This window comes from Thalia democratica, chromosome 5 (assembly GCF_965202585.1).
Source record: "Thalia democratica chromosome 5, ktThaDemo2.hap1.1, whole genome shotgun sequence".
Classification (NCBI taxonomy): domain Eukaryota; kingdom Metazoa; phylum Chordata; class Thaliacea; order Salpida; family Salpidae; genus Thalia; species Thalia democratica.
The window spans coordinates 50,978,718-50,999,732 of record NC_139169.1 but is presented as its reverse complement, the minus strand read 5'-3'; the positions used below and the strand labels follow the sequence as shown (position 1 = coordinate 50,999,732).

Below are 21,015 nucleotides of genomic sequence, written 5' to 3'. Positions count from 1 at the left end.
AACTTTGCATTTTTTAAATTAAAATACATTATCAAAATTTATCAATTTTCTTATCCTTTTTTTTTTTTGGAAACTTACTTTTTTTAAAATCTTTAAATATATATTATTTAAATCAAGATAAAATTATTCATTTAAATTTTTAAAACATGGTCTCAGCTGGAAATATCATAACAAACCTGACTTTGCTAAAAACTTAATATTTTATCAACTATCCGTTAGAAAAAAATTTTAAAACGCTGCTAGCCGTCTGTATAAAACATTAAAACTATTAATTATATCGTCCATTCGTTTTAGACCTAAATAATGTAAACTATTGTTCCATAATGTTTTAACAACAGCTTTCATTTTTATTTTTTACTTGCTCTCTTATCGAAGATATTGTGTTCACTTTCTTTACATTTAAGTCATTATTTAACAACTTTTGGTAAGATTTTACATGTATAAAGGTTAAAATTTTATATATCTAGCTAGTGCAGTGTTTTTTCAACCTTATCAAAAGCTGTGCATAATAAAAAACTGATAATTAAATAATGTGCACACTAGACCAGTGGTTTTCACGATGTGCACCTGTGCACACTAGTGTGTTTGGAAAATATTTATATAATTAAGCACGGTAAAATAAAATTCAATCACAGAACTTTTTATTTTTTTCAATTAGAAAAACAAATTCATTTAATAAGAAAATTTATTAGTTTTTAACACTCTATTTACAAATACTTGTCGTAACGAAAAAATATTGCTAAATTTACTGAAATGTATAGAGCATATTTAAGGGTATAGGTAAGTAAAACATTTTTTTTACAAAAATCAAGATAAGACCAAAATGAAAGCTCCAACTGTATACTTATAAGTTACTTTTAGAGTAAAATCTACTAACTTTTAAAATATTGTCAGTTGCGTAAAAATTTTCTGATATGATACAAACTTGTGGATGGAAAATTTTTCATTGCCGATTTTCTCTCAATTTTGAAAAAATTCACTAAAAATATATGTTCTCCTTCATTTTTGGTCAATTAACCTCAACTTTTTAGGAAATGTTCCTTGCATTGATAGAAAAAATCCTGATTTTAAGAACTAAACAAAATTGAATTTAAGAATTTAATAACAAAATAAAAAGTAATGAATTTTTTTTAAACATTTTTACTCAAAAAAAAAAAAACGTACAATAAAAATCGCTATCATTTAGTTAAGATTAGACTGAGAAAGTTTCAAAAAGATTGCTTAAAAACTGTAGGAGAAGATAGATTTTTAAAAAAATAGTTATTTTTAGTCTTTTTACTTTGGTCATTCCATAAGGAACTTATTGATCTTTTCGACATTGAACCCTCATATCCCAAAAACTAATTTGAATTTTACAAAACGGAAAAAGCAACTGTTAGCTCATTAAAAGATCTTCAAAATACGGTCAACATGTATAAAAAGTGCCTTACCCCCTATGCCCTTATATAAGACTTTATTTATAAATTTCGAAACTCAAACATAATAAAAGCGTTTTTTATTTATAGTTCAAAAATTTTATAGTCTAGTGTGCACAGTTTATAAAAATGCTGAATACCCTGCATTAAACTATAAAAAATATAATTTATTTGAATTTTTTTATACAGTTTTAAGTGCCCTTTTAGTTTATTAATAACGTGTTTAGAATTGCAAATAATTTTCGTTATAAATAGCTGCTTTTAATAAAAGAACAAACGTCATTTTATTTTTTTCACATTACTGACTTTCTGTGCATAGTAAAATAATTTCTATACCCACTACTGTGTACACTGTGAATACCACTACCGTGCAACTAGATTTTAAAATTAACTGTGTTTGTTATGGACTGGACACTGTTTACTGTTTAATCTGAACTTATTAGCAGAACTTTTGTAAATCAATAAATAAATATCTAACGTAATGTTCAAAAAATTGATTCCCGGGCCAATTTTACATGTTCACGAGCCGCAGGTTTTAATTTCCAAGGGCCAAATCCCATTTAAAATAAAAATTTGTTAGCGGATTGCATTTTTACGCTTAATATTAAAGTTGTTAATCACGTTAGGTTTGACTGATACAACTTTCATTTTGAAAATCTCTACCTAATGATGTCTAAGAGGACGAAACAAAGTCGCAGAATGGCATATTGACTGTTGTTGGTTATCGTGCCGTGTTGTTGGTCTAGTGCTTATTACAAGCTAATATATCATAGGTTTACAAATTATATTATTGTACTATTATAAAGCTATACCTAATGAAAAGCAATAAATAATCACTGTCAGTGTACTTAACTTTTTCACTTGGTTTATGATGCCATTAGTTTTTTGAAAAAAAAATCAAGGTTTTCTTAGTTTCTTTCAGGTTTTTGTAGGTATTTTTTTCGTCCAGTATAAAACTATATTTAAAGTAAAAACTGACTTATTAAAAAAAAAATTTAATTTTAGAACAGGGTTATTTGAAAAATAATTCTACGTTTTTGAAAGTTTTTTTGTCCTCTTTTAGTATAAATTTAAGTTTTAGGTAATGAACTGTCTCAATAAGTATAATAATGTTGACAAGATATTAAATGCTACTTTAAATATGTTTCTTAATAAATAAAACTGCTAATGATACAATATAATAAATTGTACCTTGTTATTTTAGATTTTGATTTCTACCACACTTATTTGTAATTTGGCGCTAAAGAGTATTTATGTTTGAATGTTGATTTAAAAAATATAACAAAACACATTTCATTTTTCTTAAATTTATTTGAGTACTTTCGTGGTAATGCTCATCAGAAATTGTATCTTACTAAGTTAAACTGAATTGAAATTAAATTTATACTGTAGAATAAAATTTTAAAATATAAAACTAAGTAATAATTGAATGTTAAAAATAACTAAAAACTTATACTAAAGAATTTTGCTGTACTAATATAAGCTTTTAGTTAGTTTTAACATTCGATTATTAAGTTATTTTATATTTTAAAATTTTATTCTACAGTATAATTTTATTTCAATTTCAATTCAGTTTAACTTAGTAAGATAAAATTTCTGATGAGCCTTACTACGAAAGTACAAAAATAAATTTAAGATAAATGAAATGTGTTTTATTATATTTTTTAAATAAGTTATGCACCGGAAAAAAGCTGTTGAAACATTATTGATTTGTGTCATCAGTAGTTTAAAAACTTAATTAGTGTATGTTGTATTGCTTTTGTTTAATAAAACACTTGATCACAGATATTGTTAGAACTTGTTACATAATTTTGGCAGTAAATAACTAACAATAATTTGTGATAATAGTTATAGTATGAGTGACTCAGATAGGTAAATTCAGAGCTAAACGCTCAAAACGTGTGGCTAAGAAAAGAAGCAAAGCTATTACCTATAAAGGTAACAACCCTAATCAGGCTGGGTCTGTTACAAATGGTGACCCGGATTCTAAAAGGGACATGGGACCTCCTGATACTACAGATGTAGGAAGACCAAACTCTTTAAGGTTAAGAAATGACACTAGTGCCATGATGGCAGGAAACTAACTTCTATATCAAGAAGTCTAACAAAAACTTTAAAGGATGAAGTAAAAGAGTTAAGGTTAGTGAACGAAGAACTGGAAAAACAAAAGGCAGCTAGAGCATTAGAAGATGAATTACAACACAGGGTTCGTGCGCAAAATATTTTTTCATTTAGCCTGACTGGGACCAATTTAGCCTGACATTTTTTCAAAGTAAGAAAAATCCCCTTTAGAAGTCATTTTAGATATTGAGGGGTCTTAATTAGTACTATTGTAGTCTCCGACTTCAACTAGCTTTATCTCAAAAACATTTTGAGCTTTAAAAATCTGCAAAAAGCAACTCATAGCTTAGTTACAACTTAATAAAATAAGAAAATTGTGAAAAAGGTGATTGACCCCCCCTATGCCCTTAACATAACAAATTCAGTGATAAGTTTTAAGACAAGTGTTATATCTAATACTAGTGTAAAAATTTAATATATATTACTAAACACAATTGTTCAATTTAATTAAACACTAAGTAAAAACATTATAAACAGAAGATTTTTAACAAAACGACGTGTGCATTGTCGTGTTTTATAAAAATCAAAAATGAAATGCTTGCACGAGTATTGAAATTCAAACAAACAGCTAAGTTGTTGAACTAAACTCTAACGTTTAAACTGTATTTTTTTATGAATTTTCATAATTATGACGTATATAATCTACTCAAAACAAAATAACGAAGATAGAGATTCAACAAAAGGTTTTAAGCATTTATTTTTACAAATACTGACTGATTTGGTCTCTAATAACTTAATCATTATTTAGAAATAAATTCACATCTAAATTTGATCTTAAAAAGATTTCTCAACTCTTTTTAATCAAAAATTTTGAAGCATTTGAACTGAGAAAAACTGAGATTCTCAAATTTTTAAATAAAAAAACTGATTTAGTCTGACGTTTTTCAACTTTTTTCACAAAAACTGATTTAGCCTGACGCGCACGAACCCTGTACAACAGCTGCGGCGCAGAAACCAATAACTAACCAGGTAGATGACTAAAGTTGACCAGAGTGGAGAAATAGATGAAAAAATAAAAACAAGTCATGAACAAAACAGTGTTGGCATCGGACAAATTCTTCCACAACTGTAGGAGAACCCTTGTACTACCGTAGATCGCCAAATTAGTAAGCCAGAGATACTAGCACAAATCATTCTGCTAGAGATACTAGACAAAATCTCCCTACAACTGTAAAAGAATCATTGCACTTTAGGGAAAAACCAAACTACAAAGAGGAATATGAAAGTGTGCAAAGCATGAACCATGACTCAATTAGACAGGGAGATCACAGACTCAAGTGGCTGAAGACCTTCAAATTTGACATTGAAGATGCAAAGGATCAGTTCTCGTAGTTCGAGGAGAGAATGGCCAACCATGGCATTACTGATAACGCAGAATAGTAATAGGTGATTCGCGAATTTTGGCCTAATAATGACATGTCAGCCTATTTACGATGCACAAAACCGAATAATAGGAACTTAAGCAGTTTACGTAGATATCTCATGGAAAAAGATGGAGTAGCACCAAGGGTCTTACTGCCAAAAAAAACAACATCACTCTATCAGTGGATGTGACCAGAACAACGAAGTCAGTAAGTGGTTGATGGCGTTAGAAGATAAGGAAGTTTTACACAAGTTCATTTTCTTAAATTTAATGCTTAGTCACTTAAAAAACAGAGTATCAAGTACGCTTTAACTTGGGTTGGTTGATTTTAAAAGATGCGTAATGGACATATGTGATGCTGATTTGAGAAAAACTAGGGATGCAGTTAATTATTTATGGAAGTTAATTATTTAACAAACCTTAACAGAAACAGCAATTTAAGTTTCAGAAGAGAAACGAACCACGAACTAGACAGGTCAACTATGGGTACGGACGTCCAAGAAACTCGTTTGGCAGCGCTCACTATCAAAACGACACTAACAGACGATATAGAAATCAGGTAAAATATGAGCCTTGTTATAGACACCGAACACAAGGATACAATGCTACTCGGTGCGATAGCCCTAACACATGACCAATGAGGGATATTATTGCGCCATTAACATAAAAAAAACGGCAACCCGTCCTCCTCACAGTTAGAGGATCAGAGGATGGGGGTAAGTGTCCTCTCTCAAAGACTGTTATGACTAGCAGAACCAACAAGCTAAAGTCAGTCATCGAAATTTCAACATCGTTGTCGTCTATGAAAGGCTGAATCAATAATTTATTTGATGAAGATAGTAATCAAAATATAGGATCAAGAGCTGTGAACAAAACCGGTCAAACTGCTACACCCTACTTACATCAAACTATATTATTAATGAGCACTGTACTGCAAACAAAAGGAAAACAAAGTCAACATATAGTTGTTGAAAATAAGAATGAACTAGATTTCAGAGATATTCAGGGTTGCCACTAGTTTTTTTTTTAATTTTTCCAGGTTTTTAAAAGTACAATTTTTTGGGTTTATATTTAGTTTAAAGATAAGTTTAAGGTAAGAAACTAAATAAGTTTTTTAATAATTTTTTTTGTCTATATTATAGCATTTAAGAGTCAAGTAGAAATTTTACGACTTAACATGTTAAAATTGCCAGGTATTTTAGCGATTTTTGTTCAAACTTCTAGTTTTTCCAGGTTTTTTTTTTTAATTTTTCAAATTCCAGGTTTTTCAAGGTAAAGTGGCAACCCTTGATATTGTGTCAGACAACATTGTACATGCCACAGAAGAAAAACAAAGCCAAAAAAAGGTTAGTTGAGAATCATAATAGAGAGAATTCTGACTTTGAAAATTCTAAGCGGCATGCAGAAAAATTTCTTCCAGTTACTTTATCAATGATAGAATACTAAAGCCAGTGCCTAATACAAAGAAGAGTTAAGAGGGCTCCAGCAATCGACCCAAAAGACCAACCACAAAATCTACAATTTGTAGTAGATACCAACAGCAATTTCATTCCCAAAATGGCAAAGATAACAGCACCATTGAACAAGATCTCAGGGGGCCCCAAAAAGAACATTGGACTCGGTTATGCGTGGAGTGTCAAGCTGTCAAAATAACCCGTCACAATAAACCTAAAACTGTTTTTTTTTCCGCAGCGAACTGAACGTTTCCAGTTTGTGCACATTGACACTGTAGGTCTAATGGATGTAGCCTCAAAGAACAATAAACATATTCTCACAATGAAAGATCGAGGCACATGTTTTTTAGTCACTGTTCCAATGCCAAACAAAAGGGCAGAAACAATACGAAACGCATTCATCCAACATTGGTGTGGGTACTTTTAAATTCTACAAGTTATCATTAGCAACAACGGAGATGAATTTAAGAACACCCTTTTTTGGTTTTTGATCTTATTTTATATAGTTGTTACTAAGCTAGAAGATGCTTTTTACAGATTAAAAAAATTCAAAATAATTTTTGAGATATAGCCGGTCAAAGTCGGAGGTAACAATAGGATCCTTATGGGAGGCGCAAACTAAAACGGCAAATAACTAGAAATTACTAAAATCTATCTCCTTCTAGGTTTTTTAAGATAACTACCTCAAATTTTCAGGAAATGTTCCTTGCAGTATTTAGAAAATTCTGTCGGAACAGAATTTAAAAAAAATTAAAAAATAAGAATTTTATAACAAAAAACAAACAAAAAAACTGTTTTTTTTTTATATAAAATTTTAATTTTTTTTTTTTTTTTAATTCCTTCCGACAGAATTTTCTAAATATATCAAGGAACATTTCCTGAAAGTTTGAAGTATTTATCTCAAAAAACGTAAGAGAAGATAGATTTTTAGTGAAATAGTCTATTTTTGCGGTTTTAGTTTGCGCCTCCAATAAGGAACCTATTGTTGGCTCCGACTTTGACCAGCTATATCTCAAAAACTATTTGGAAATTTTTAAATCTGTAAAAAGCATTTTTTAGCTTAGTAAAAACTATATAAAATAAGATCAAAAACCAAAAAAGGTTTTTAACCGCCCCCCTATGCCCTTATAAAGATACTGTAATGCTACTTTAAATGGCAATAAAACTAATAAATAAAGTTCTCAATGATAAAAAAACAAATTATTGTATACGAAGATTTTTCGTAGATAATTAAAATTTCATTATTTAATTGTAAAATTTGTTTAAAACTTCGGATTTTTCCTTTTTTTTTGTTATAAATTCCGGTTTTTTCAAGTTTTATGACAACCCTACATAATTTCATAGACAACGTATTAGAAAAATAGGGAACTGAAAAGGTCTAAACCTAAAGTTAAAGTGTAGATATATACTCAATGTACATTGCTAAATTATATATATATTCATATAATTACAAACTATCATAAAATAAACTGTTAATAAAATATCTTAAACTATTAATACTTATTGAAGATCGCTTTTTTAAGTATAGTAAGTAATTTTTAAGTAATAACTGTGTTTTTTTAAGATACGTTCAAAACACTAAAAAAACTAAAATTTCCAACTTTTTTATTAGTTTAGCCCTTAATCAACAGTTAAAAAAAAATTAATATATTATAACTTAGGAAAAATGACTAAATTAAATTGTACTGTATAAAATGTTTCTGTAGAAAAAAAAAAGGAAATACAAGTATTAGATAAAACAGATACGTGTTTTGCGGACTTAATGCTGTATGCACAGAGTATTCCTCAGAGTAATACGTGTAAGTAAGTGTCGGTTTTAACTAAAATATTATTTACTCAACTTGGTTTTTAGAATACAGAACACTACAAACTAACTTTAAAATAAAACAAAATATTTTCAATTAAGAAACACATATTTTTTTTAAGATCGTGAAGTTTATAAAAATCTGTCTAGTTTTTACTGCAATAAAATTATAGTCGTATATATATATTTTTAATTTTAATTAAGCTAATTGAACAATTTAAAGATTTAAAATGTATTTTCTTCAAAATAAAAATAAAACTGTATAATCTTTGAAAAACTTACTACAGACTTTTTAGACTCATTAGGTCTTCTCTTCATAACACTTGTTATCTTAGGCTTATTTTTCGACTTCATTGGTAGTGGAATCTTTTTTTTCTAAATATATAATAGTTTTTTAAGTTGAGAAAATTTAAACATTAATTTAAAACTTAATCAGCTAATAAAATCACTTTGTTACTAGATCTTAGTTGTAAACTCTACTCTTACATCTTTTTTTTCATTTAAGGCCATAAAACGTAGGTTTTGTTTTAATCTAAAAATTAGCTAGCAGTTGCTTTTTACCGTTTTGTAATGTTTTTAGATATAAGCTTACAAATAGAGCTCAATAGGTTGGTTATTGAAGGACCAAACTAAAAAGTCAAAAAATATATCGTTTCTTCAGTTTTAAAACTTTCTCAGTTTAATGTTAACATTATGGCAAAAAATTCTTTCTTATTTTTTTGAGTATTTTTTTTTATTGATATTATTTTTTATTGTCATAAAATTTATCAGGTTTTTTTAAAATCGTTGCCATAGAATTTTTCTAATGATGCAAGAACTATTATCTAAAAACTTGAGGCTAACTGAATTAAAACTGAAGGAGAAAGTAAATTTAAATAAATATTGCGAAATTCCGAAAGAGTCAACTAATTATTATTATGTTTTATTCTGTGAAAAGTAATTTATAATATACAATTTTAGCTTTCACATTAGGCCTAATGTTCATTTTAGTAAAAATTTTTGGACAACCCTATGGTCTTAATCTAAACAGCAGTTTATTAGCTGTATTCCTATCTCATATATTTTGTTTACTAGAAAGAAAAAAAATAAATTTCTGTTTGAATTTTTTTTGTATATAAGTTTGGAAAATCTGGCATACTTAGAATTAGTGATCTACCGAATTCAAGATCCGGTCATTTTTGCTCGGATCCGGCCGGATACTAGCTGAGATCCAGTTTATTTTGAAAGAGTTTGTTTTTCGTGATCAGCTTCTTTCGATTTTATATACTTAGATTATTGAGTTTTGAATATTAAATATATATATCTATATAGATTAGTCAAGCGGAAAAGTCTTACTAAAGTTTAGTTAATTCAATCATTTGTTGTAAACATACAAGAACATACATCCATTAGAGTAAAAATAGTGAATTTTTAATTTAATTTTTTTTGCAAATTAGATTTTTCTACTGACTCTATAATTAAGTTCTACTTATAAATTAAAAAAATTTTATTTTCTAATATAAAACTCATATTAAAATTTTAATGTGTTAAAAGCCTTTACAATTTTAATATTAATATTTTATTCTTATTAAAATATATTAAATAATGTAAAAACTCTACATATACAGTTCATTTAATACTTGGTTACTATTACTTTAAGAGGCAGCAATCGTTCAACAAAATTATCTGCGCGATTTTTCGTTATTTTTCAAAGTTGTTTTTCCTAGTGTTAAATAACATTATTAAGACAATAACATTGTACTTTTCAAAACAAAATATTTGTATTAAAATATTTTTACTAATTAATAGTTTTATAATATTTGAAATTTTAAAGTTTGTTCTCTAATGAAACTACATAAAACTTACAATATTTAGGATCCGGATCCGTCCGGATCATAAATAAAAAATAGATCCGGATCCGACCGGATCTTAATTTGAAAATAAGATTCGGATCCTGATGGATCCTAAATAGTGGATCCAGTAGATCACTACTTAAAATACAAAATAAAATAGATTTAATATCGATGTTTTCGTAAATCAATTGTTAGGTAAAAAAAATAGGTTTATTGAACCCTTTTAAGTAAATATTTCAAAAAAATATTTATGGGACACGACTATTTTTTTGTAAAATATAATCAGTTCTAAGTAATTTAAAAAGTATTTATTTTATGTTCTTTGTTTGAGCAAAAACTTGTCCATTGTCTTAAACTTATTATTTTGTAAGGAAAAGTATTCTTTTTAATAAGTATTATTAATTTATATAAACATAAAATGGAAACGTGTCTAATATGCACGAAGACATTTTTACAAAAAGAGTCAAATATGCACGAAAGGACACTTTTGCACGAAGGGTCATTTTAGCACGAGATTAAAAAAGTTTAATTAAATAAAATGAAAAAATTTGTAAAAAAAAAAACAAGGAAAAAAAGTAAAAATTTTAACTGGTCAAAAAAATTACCGACCAAGCGTAAGGGGTAACAATGATAGGTAGCTGTCTAAACTGCACGAGCGTACAAAATTGCACGAAGATACTTTTGCACGGAGACAATTTTGCACGGGTTAAATACTCTTTTATTCATTTTTTAATTTTTTTTCAAATTAATTTACCTTATTATTATATTTATTAACCCCTAACCCTTACCCTCGGTCGGTAGTTTTTTTTAAATTGATGTTTGTTTTTTTATATTTTCATTAGTTTTTTTTATAGTTATACTATCACTGTTACCCCTAACCCTTACCCTCGTTTAGTCTGTAACTTTTTTTTTATTGAAATAATTTTTAGTTTTTTTTCTGTTTATTTAATTTTTTTTTCTGAATTTTTTACTCTCTTGTAAAAGTGTAACTCCTGCAAAGCTGACCCTTGGTGCAATTTTGTTCTCTCGTGAAATTTTATGCCCTCGTGAAATTTGGCTTCGTGCAATTTTGTTCTGGTGTAATTTAGTAACCTCGTGTAATTTAGTCACCTCGTGCAATGTTGTATTCGTGCAATTTAGACGGGTTCCCAACAATGATAGTAAAAATTAAAAAAAAATCAAAATAAACAAATGAAAAACCAAAAAAAAAAAGTTACAGACCGAGGGCAAGGGTTAGGGGTAATAGTAAAAAAAAAGATAATAATTTTAAGTTAATAAGTAGAAATATTAAGAAAAAAATTAATTCGTGCAAAAGTGACCCCTCGTGCGAAATTGAGGCAGTGCAAAAGTGTCTTCGCGCAATAATGTCCCTTCGTGCAATAGTTTTCATTCGTGCATATCAGACTCCAACCCATATAAAATATATTACATTTTTACGATAAATTCCATTTTTTGTTCATGAACTTTTTTCACAATTATTTAACAACTGAAACTCTTATATTTTCCTATAAGAGTGAAACATTATTTTGTCTTTAATAAATTCAAAGTTTAAATATAATTGGTGTTCTTGCAAACTTTCTGTTGTTTAATTTAATGCAAATTACAAACATTTCCTAGTAATAATAGTACAAAGTGTTTATATTCAATTACAAATACTTTTCTTTATTTCAAATAGTAAATTTAAAGATCTGTGAGCAAAATAGTAAACATTTGTTTTAATTTTTTCTAAACTTATTATTTGCTGAACTCATTAAGATTATATAGTATAATTTTGGTTTCCAAAAGCTAGTGCATACTTAAAAAAATCATTACAATACTTGATATAGTTCTGACAAAATTTATAGCACATAAAAATTCTTAACTAATATAATTTCTTGCTAAAAAACAATTTGATTAAAAATCATAACTTGGTCGTTAATGTGACTGATTGATCAATCGCTTGTTTGGTTTGAAATCCAGCCTTCAAAAAAAGTTTTTTATAAGTTTAAAGAAGGTTGCAAAGTAAGGTAAGATGTTGTGGGAATTCATTATCCAGGTCACTTTAAGAAAATTTAATAATATATCTTAGTGCCAATAGATATTTGTGTCCCTAATTCTTAGTTTAGATTCTAACAAAGTATACACAATAATGCCCGGAATCCAAAAAAGACAAACAAACGTCTAAGAAAAATATCGATATGTTGCTACAACGCATTAAGGTAAAGCAAAAATCCATGTCAAGGTGAACCAAGTAGCACGAGTGTATTTAGACTACATAAAAGTTTTGCTTAGGAATGAAGAGAAATGAACAAACAATCTTTTTTGATAAAAATCAGCGCAGGTATTTAGGCTAACAAATCTATTTATGATTGAAAAAGAAAAATTTTAGGACTTACAAAAATGTTTATGCCATTTCTGTTTAATGCTACTAGATAATTTATCTATAGTGAGATGTTAAGTAAATGCGTCTAAGATTTTTATTTCAGCAAAATATTATGGCTGATATTGCACTTAAGCGCATTGTGCATAGTCTGGATTTAAACTAATTATTGATGAGCTGAATTCCATAACACAGATGTTTTTTAGAAAGCACCAGCTCTGTCAATGCATGTGGTTTTTACTACACTGATTACATGACATTCCAGCCAATTTTTTTAAGATGGTAAGGTGCCACAAATTATGCGTGATCCTAGAACTGTCATTTTTTAAATAAAAATACAAAATCATAATTTAATAATTATAGAAATAAAAATATACCTGGTTACCTGAGAAACTATTGCAAGTGAAATCCTTCATCGCCTAAAAAACTAGCCTAGATCTGATTTTAGCTGATAATGCTAATTTATAAATACTAAATTCCTCTAATACTACAGAATCATTTTTTGTCAGAATGCTCTATTTTTAGCCTTAAAAAAACTAGGAACAATTGTCAAAACAACAATCAAGATCGTTAAAAATTACACCAAAAATGTTGAGAGTTTAGGCTTAACGATTGCATCTAAAACACAAATGGAAGTTAGTAATAGTCGTTGGATTGACAAAGATATAGGCGTTTTTACTAGGCTACCTGCTACAGTTTGAAATAACTCCATGCTTAATATCCGCACAAAGTCGGATAACTATGTAGTACTTGTATAATGTAATATGTTGTACTGTAGAAACGTTGACCGATTCAAAGTTCAAAAGATATAAAATATTATTTTACACCACTGATTCCTCAGACGTATTCTCAAAACAAGCAGCAAAAAAGATTAGCACGTAGGATTGATTAGACGCACTGATCTACCCAAAATAGACATCGACCTCAGTAAGCGCAGACTTTGCTGGCTTGTCCATATTTTTAGAACGACCAACAAGCTTGTACAAAGGAGTTTCTTTTCTACAGCGAGTAAATTTTTAGTAAACATTGGTCGACGAAGACTAAGTTACGAAGACGTTTGCAAGCGGGATCTTAAAAGCTTATGTCAAAACTGATGAGTGGAAAAATTAAATTTTGGCCAAAATGACTGAAGCTCTCTCAGCAGCACTGGTCTGCATAAAATAAAAAAGCAACTTTTCAAAGGGACTGGTAAGATGTAAAATCAGAACGAAATTGTTCAAGTTTTTTTTTCTTTCCATACTCTTGTCTTTTATTTGTTCTGCTTTTTATTCATATTCTGTGGGCACGACACTAATAGCCAAGTTCGGTTTATAGCAAGCAAATAAAATTATTTCATACATAAGCTTATACATTAAACTATAGTTTTTTTTTAATATTAAACCTTAATCTTGATGTTACAAGTTTATAGCATTCATACTAGAACTAAGAACAATACGTTAATAATAATTGATAAATATTAAACTCTTAAACTAAAGCTTTTAAATATTATATAAATTTATAGCTCGATTTAAGAAAAAAATATTTTTAAAGTTTGAAAATAATTTGTATCAGTAGTTGGGATAAATGTTATGAAATTGATATAAATTAAGGGCATGGGGGGATCCACCTTGGTTTTTACAAGTTGATCTAATTTTAAAGAGTTTCATCTGAGCTATCAGACATTTTAAATCGCTTAGAAATGTATTAAGTAATTTATAGGTGATCAAAGTCGGTGACCTCAATAGGATCCTAATAGAAGGCGCAAACCAAAAACTCGAAAAAAGACTATTTCGTTAAAAGTCTATCTTCTTATTCTTTTTTTAACCAATCTTTTTCAAATTTTTACAGAAAGTCCATTATTAATTTCAAGAAGATTTAAAGCAGGAATTTTTAAATTTAAAAAATAAAACTTTTGTTGAAAAAAAAACTACCTTTTTTTTTGTTTTTTTATCTAGTTTTTTTTTTTTTTTTTAATAATTTTAAAAAATTCAAAGTCTTTTAAATTATAAAAAGAAACGTTTCCTGAATGATTGAGGTCTCTAGCTCTAAAAATGATGGAAAAGATAGATTTTTAGTGATTTTTGAAGTTTCCGAGAAAATTGACCCCGAAAAATTTTCGATCCATACGTTTGTATCGGAGACCTTTTACAAAAATTATAACATTTCAAACGTTAAATAATTTTTTTTAATTCTATAAAAACTGGCTTGTAGTATGTACTTTAAGCTTTCATATTAAGGCCAATACTATTTTTAGTAAAAAAATGCCCTTTTCTAATGCAATAATTTATTATCTTACTTAATATGTAATATATGGGTAGATGTAAAATTTGCACAAGCGGACAAAATTGCACGAGAGGACTAAATTGCACAAAAACACTTTTACACGAAGGGTCACTTTTGCACGGGCTTATTTTTTTATCTATTCTTATTTTTTAAGTTTTTTTCTTATTTAATTTTAAATTTTTGTCATTTTGGTTTTCTATTCATTTTATTTTAGTATCACTGTTACCCCTAACCCTTACCCTCGGTCAGTGACTTTTATTTTATCAATTAACTTTTTATTTAAGTATTATTTTTTTTTTTTACTATCACTATTACCCCTAACCCTTGCTTCGGTCGGTGGCTTTTTTTAAACTAGTTTGTTTTGATTTAATTATAAATTTTTCTTGGTTTTTTAAATAATAATTATTTAGTTATTTATATATTTTTATTTTTACTATAACTGTTTACCCTAACCCTTACCCTCAGTCAGTAACTTTTTTTTTCTTTTTATATTAATTTATTGGTTTTTTTTTTCTGTTTTTTTGTATATATTTTTTGTTTGTTTTTACTCTCGTGCGAAAATGACCCTTGGTGCAAAATTGCAACTCGTGCAAAATTGACTTCGTACAATTTTTTGCTCTCGTACAAACTAGTCTTCGTGTAAAATTGACCTTTCGTGCAACTTTTTCTTCGCGCAATTTAGTCCACTCGTGCAGTTTAGTCTCCTTAAGCAATTTTGACCCGTTCCCGTAAGATATATGCAGTTTAAGTTGTGGTGTTTTTATGTACCAAGGTGTAATTTAATTATTTGTTAGGGCTTTGAATGCTTAGTAACAATTTTAGTTTGTGCTTTGTTTTTAAAATTAAAATTTATTTTTTATTCAAAGTTGTACCTAACCTTACTTTTGTCATAATTCAGATTTAACCATTATAAAAATTTTATAAAAACTATATTATCCCAAGTTTCTATAGCTTTAATTACCTTAGAATTTGAAAACTTATTAATTCAGTAATTAATGTTTATTATTTTATAAAAAACAAATTACACAGTAATCTTCATTTATTGTACCAACATATGTTTCTGTATGTTAACGAATCTACACACTTCAACTGGGTTCTGTAGAAAAAATAAATACTGTAGTGAAAGAATAGAAGCTAAAGTAGGTGTATACATGTGTTCATTAAAATTAAAATAAAATAACTTCTACAGATTTTTAGAGGTTAATAGTTAATAATAGGTAAAATACTTAATGTTAAATCCGACTGTTATAAAACTATATAATACTTGTATAATTATTAAGTCTAAATTAAGTAAAGTAAACTAAAATACACAACAAAACAACAAATTATAATATAAACAAACCACTTACTTTAATGAAAAGAATAACTAATTCAAATTTATTTTACCGTTGCCAATGATTGAACAAAAATACATCCAATAATCATTTATTATTTATATATTTATTTCACACATGCCACTTTCTACCTCCGACATTCCATATATTGATTTTACCCTCCGACTATAATTCTTCACATCTTAATGTGTTAAGTTCCAAGTTTATTTGGAAGCCTGTATTCAAATCACAGATAAACCATGTTTTTTTACCTACTAAGCCCAATAGAGCTAGAGGTTTTTTACTACAGGTTTATACTTAGCATATGACCACCTTGTTCTTTTATGCTGTACAGTTTAACTTTCATATATAACACAGTTTAATTATTAAACATTTGCATGGGATCTATAATTTAAACACTCGACTGCTCCTTTATAAAACAACAATCAATTTATTTTATAATTATTACAAACAATATATATGTAGTTTAAGTCATTGTGATTTTGTGTGTGTCGCTGTAACTTAATTATCGGTCAGTGTTTTGTAAGCTTAATAACAAGTTTTTTTTGTGCGTAGTTTTTTAAATTTTAAAACTTTTATATTTTTAAATTTTACATTTAAACTAAACCTGCTTCCTAATTGTATTTAACTTTGATTTTGTTATAATTTATATTTAATCATTACAAACATTTAATATATAAAATATACCTTATATCAAGTTTTTGTGACTTTTATTGTCTTTACTGCTGTTAAATTTTATTGATTCACTAATTAATGGTGTTGTTTCACTTTTATTTAAAATAGATTAGATACTACTTTTAATATTAAAGCGCTTTACTGCTTATCTAAACATTAAGACTAAATTAACTAACTCTACAATACAAATAAAATAACTGTCTTAATGTTCATATATATTGTGACGTAATTATTGGATGTAATTTTGTTCAATCATTGGCAACGGTAAAATAAATTTGAATTAGTTATTCTTTTCATTAAAGTAAGTGGTTTGTTTATATTATAATTTGTTGTTTTGTTGTGTACTTTAGTTTACTTTACTTAATTTAGACTAATAATTACAAATATTATACAGCTTTAAAACAGTCGGATTTAACATTAAGTATTTTACCTATTATTAACTATTAACCTCTAAAAATCTGTAGAAGTTATTTTATTTTAATTTTAATGAAAACATGTATACACTTACTTTAGCTTCTATTCTTTCATTATTAACCATTAATCTAAAATAATCTTTAGTATTTTTTTTTGAATAAACACACTATATATACCTTATTTAGCATCTATTCTTTCCTTACAGTATTATTTTTTTTACAAATCTCCGTTGAAGTGTGTTAATCAGTTAACACACAGAAAAATATGTTAGTATAATAAAGAAAGAACATTGTTTAAATTTGTTATTATTATTCTATTTTTACATCACTAAGAGCAGAAACAAGTATAAACGCTTTCAAACTTTACATTTACCAAGTTAAATAAAAATGACCTTTCTTATACTGAGGATTCCCACTGATTTTTGTGAAATTTCTTCTAGATTTTCTAAAATTCTTCCAGGTTTTTAAAAAACAAGTTTTAGGTTCTATTTAAAGTTAAATTTTAGGTTAAAATATAACTTTAAAAGTTTTAACCTGTGTTAAGTAGTATAACAAAATAAAAAGGTACTGTAAAGCCTCTTAAGTGTTTCTTAATTCTATTGTCGGAAGGAGTTTTGTTGTATTTAAAAACTCTTGCAACTTAACAAGAATATATTTTACATTCAAATTAACTCGTTCATTCAAGTAGATTCGAAAGGCTTTTAGTTTTACAAATTTTTAAAAATGAAAATTATATTCTTGTTAAGTTGCAAGTCGTATTTTACTACTTTAAATGTGTTTTTCAATAGTATAAATTTTTGATGATGACAAATTTTTTTAATCTATATGATAGATTTTTCGTGTTAAGTCAAACTTTTTCTACTTGACATGTAAAAAATTGTTAAATATTCAAATTTTTTTAAGGTTTTTTAGTGAATTTTGTTTATAAATTCAGGTATTTTAAGCCTAAATTGTCAAATTCCAGGTTTTTCAAGAACTTGCGGCAACCCTTTATATTTAATTAGAGCTAGTCACAAGGAAGAGTTTTTTAACTATTAACTAAAACCAATACAATAACAAAAAATAAAATAAGTAATTTATCATAATACATTAAAAATTAATGAGTTAACAAAAAAAATTCAAAACTTAATCAGCTTATATTTATTCAAAAAATAACAAAAAAAAAAAGTCTAAATTTAACAAAAATTTTTAAGACCAGCCTTGAGTTAGCCAGAATTTTCATAAATTCTCAAATATTTTAAACTAGCTTAAGTTAACCTAAATGTGTGACAACCCTGTATGTTTCTGTACATAAAATACCACTGCTAAATTTCAATTTCAAAGACTAGCTATTCACCGGATAGAACTCATATTACAGTGCTTCCTCGCTAATCCGGTCCTCGCTAATCCGGCCGGTGTTAGTCGAGAAGTCGACTTATTTACTTTAGCGTTTTTAGCGTTTAATTTCATTTTACTTCGAAAAAGTATTCAATTTACTTTATATAAGTATGCAAGCAATATATTGTTACGTCATAATAAAGTATCATTTGTATAATCTTAAGTTTTTTTTTCATACCTTTCCCGCTCAGTTGTAACAAACTTGTTTATTATTCATTTGGAAGTTTTCTGTCTTTGCTAAGCAAGTTACACTTTAATATACTACAATCAAAATATCTGGTTAATAAATGGATAAGACAGCAAAGAAACGAAAACGCGTTCAACTAACAATTGAAAACAAGTTAAAAGTTTGCGAAATGGCAAACAATAATGTGCCTAAAGCTGTTATAATGACCCAGTTTAACATTGGTAAGTCAACTTTAAATGACATTTTGAGAGGCGAAGAAAAGTTCAAAAAGTTTAAAGCCGAAAAGGAGGAGCTGGGACTAATTGGAGCTGCTAAAACGGCAAAAAAAAAGTAGAGGGAGGCGTCTTTGACAAGCTAGACAGCGCCCTTTACATTTGGTTTCGTCAGGAACGTATTTTTGCAATATTTTGTTCTTATCCGGCCAAAGGCAAATCCGGCCGTATTTTCAAAAAAATCTTGCCCAACTTGGCCGGATTAGCAAGGAAACACTGTACTACTAATCTTGTAGTAAAAATAACGACTAGACACTAAATATTTTTTTTAATTTCACCGTAACTTTATGATTAGTTTTATAGAAAAGTATACGTTTAAAAGTTATATTTTTCTCGATAAAAAACTATTATTGAATTTATTCGGTAATTACTAAACTAACAAAATAAATAAATTTGTAACAAAATAATATGAAACTATTTGTTATTTGTGCTATTTGAAATATAAATTAAAAATCAATAATAATAACAAAGCAAACCTTAAGTTGTATTTTATCTGAATTGAAAATTTCAGTGACGCTAGGTATACTTGATGAAACAGTCAAGGTATGCTTACTTGATTCAAAGGCTTCAACTCTAAGATATACACACTTTTTGAATTTGAGATAGTTTTAAGTATTTTATTTAAGGCCATAGAGAACATGATCTTGTTTTTTACAAGTTTATCTTGTTCTGTGAAGTTTTATTTTTGCTATCTTGCACTTTTAACAGTTTAAGAAAACTCAAAATAACTTTCCAGATTTTAGCAGGGATGCCAAATGTTTTTGGCAAAGTTTCTCCAGGTTTTCAAAACTTCCTCCAGGTTTTTTAAAGTACACATTTTGGGTCTATTTTTTGTTTTAAGTTAAGTTTAAGGTAAGAAACTGTGTTACATAGTATAGAAACATTGATAAGATACTGTAAAGTTACTTTAATCTGTTTATTAATAAAACATTTTTTGTAGATGACAAAAAAAGTTTATCTATATGATAGATTTTTTGTTTCAAATCGAAATTTTACTACTTAAAATGTTAAAATTGTTTAAAATTTCAGGGCTTTCAAGGTTTTTTAGTGATTTTTGTTCAAAATTATAGGTTTTGCAAGGTTTTTTTTATTTCTCAAATTACAGGTTTTCTAGCCTAAATTGTCAAATTCCAGGTTTTCTTCAGTTTTTTTGGCAACCCTGTAAAAAATATAAAACTAAAAGAATTCAATAGATTCAATAGTCCTACTAACTATAAAAGGAAAAATAATAATTAAAAAATACTTTCTTATCAATTGTAAAACCAATACTTTTCAAACTTTTACATCAAGTTAATATTGTAACTTGTTTTAAATCAAACAATTTATAGTTTTCGACTTAAATGTCTTTAAAGAGATTTTTATCTATATATATTTTAACAGTTTATTACTAACAAAACAATGTTTCACTCCTATTTATATAAGAGATTCTCAGTTGTTGTAAACAAATCTGAAAAAATTTTTGAACAAAATAAATGGAAAAAAAAAATAAAAAAAAAATATTGAGCTAATGGTTTAGCAACAAAAATAAAACTAAAAGACGAAAACCTAATCAACAAAATAAACTCAGAATCTAAATCTATAATACATGAAAGAAAATACAAAAATAAAATAAAAACACCGAAGTTTACAGCTGCAGATGCTTTTACAACGGTTAAAGACCACAAAAAACACTTCCCCTTTAACACTGAGTATAGAGTTTTAAACCCAGAACAAAATGAGTTGGGCCGCATCAGTAAGATCATCCTAGAAATAGCGGTCAAAAATATAAGAACAAAAACACCCCTAATACAATGGAAAAACTCTCACGATGTAATTGCATGGTTTTAAAATATTGAACAGAAAAATAAAAAATGCTTTATAGCATTGGACATTGTAAACTTCTACCCGAGTATTAAACATCACCATTTAATGAAAGCCATAAATTTAGCAAAAAAGTATACAAATATAGAAGATAAAGACATTGAATTAATTGAACACACATGCAAAACAATTTTAACCTATGACAATAACATTTGGATCAAAAATGATGAAAATGGGTTATTTGATGTACCGATGGGCTCTTTTTTCGGCCTTGAGCTCTGCGACCTTGTGGGACTGTACGTCGTAAACCGCCTTAAATCTATTTATAACATCAACGAAATCGGCCT

At 27.5% G+C, this 21,015-nt stretch overlaps 1 protein-coding gene across 3 annotated transcripts in view; it reads right to left on the bottom strand.

Moving 5' to 3' along the window:
- LOC145835368 (uncharacterized) overlaps nt 1-21,015 on the bottom strand; it is an 85,812-nt gene that overhangs the window by 36,703 nt on the left and 28,094 nt on the right. The window contains exons 5-6 of one of the 3 annotated variants that reach the window (XM_082942929.1): nt 19,345-19,441; nt 8,440-8,532 (exon numbers count right to left, since the gene is read on the bottom strand). In XM_082942929.1, coding sequence (XP_082799055.1) covers nt 8,440-8,532; nt 19,345-19,441 — 190 coding nt within the window. The remainder of the gene's footprint in view (nt 1-8,439; nt 8,533-19,344; nt 19,442-21,015) is intronic. The other 2 variants (XM_082942930.1, XM_082942931.1) reach the window with 2 other exon arrangements.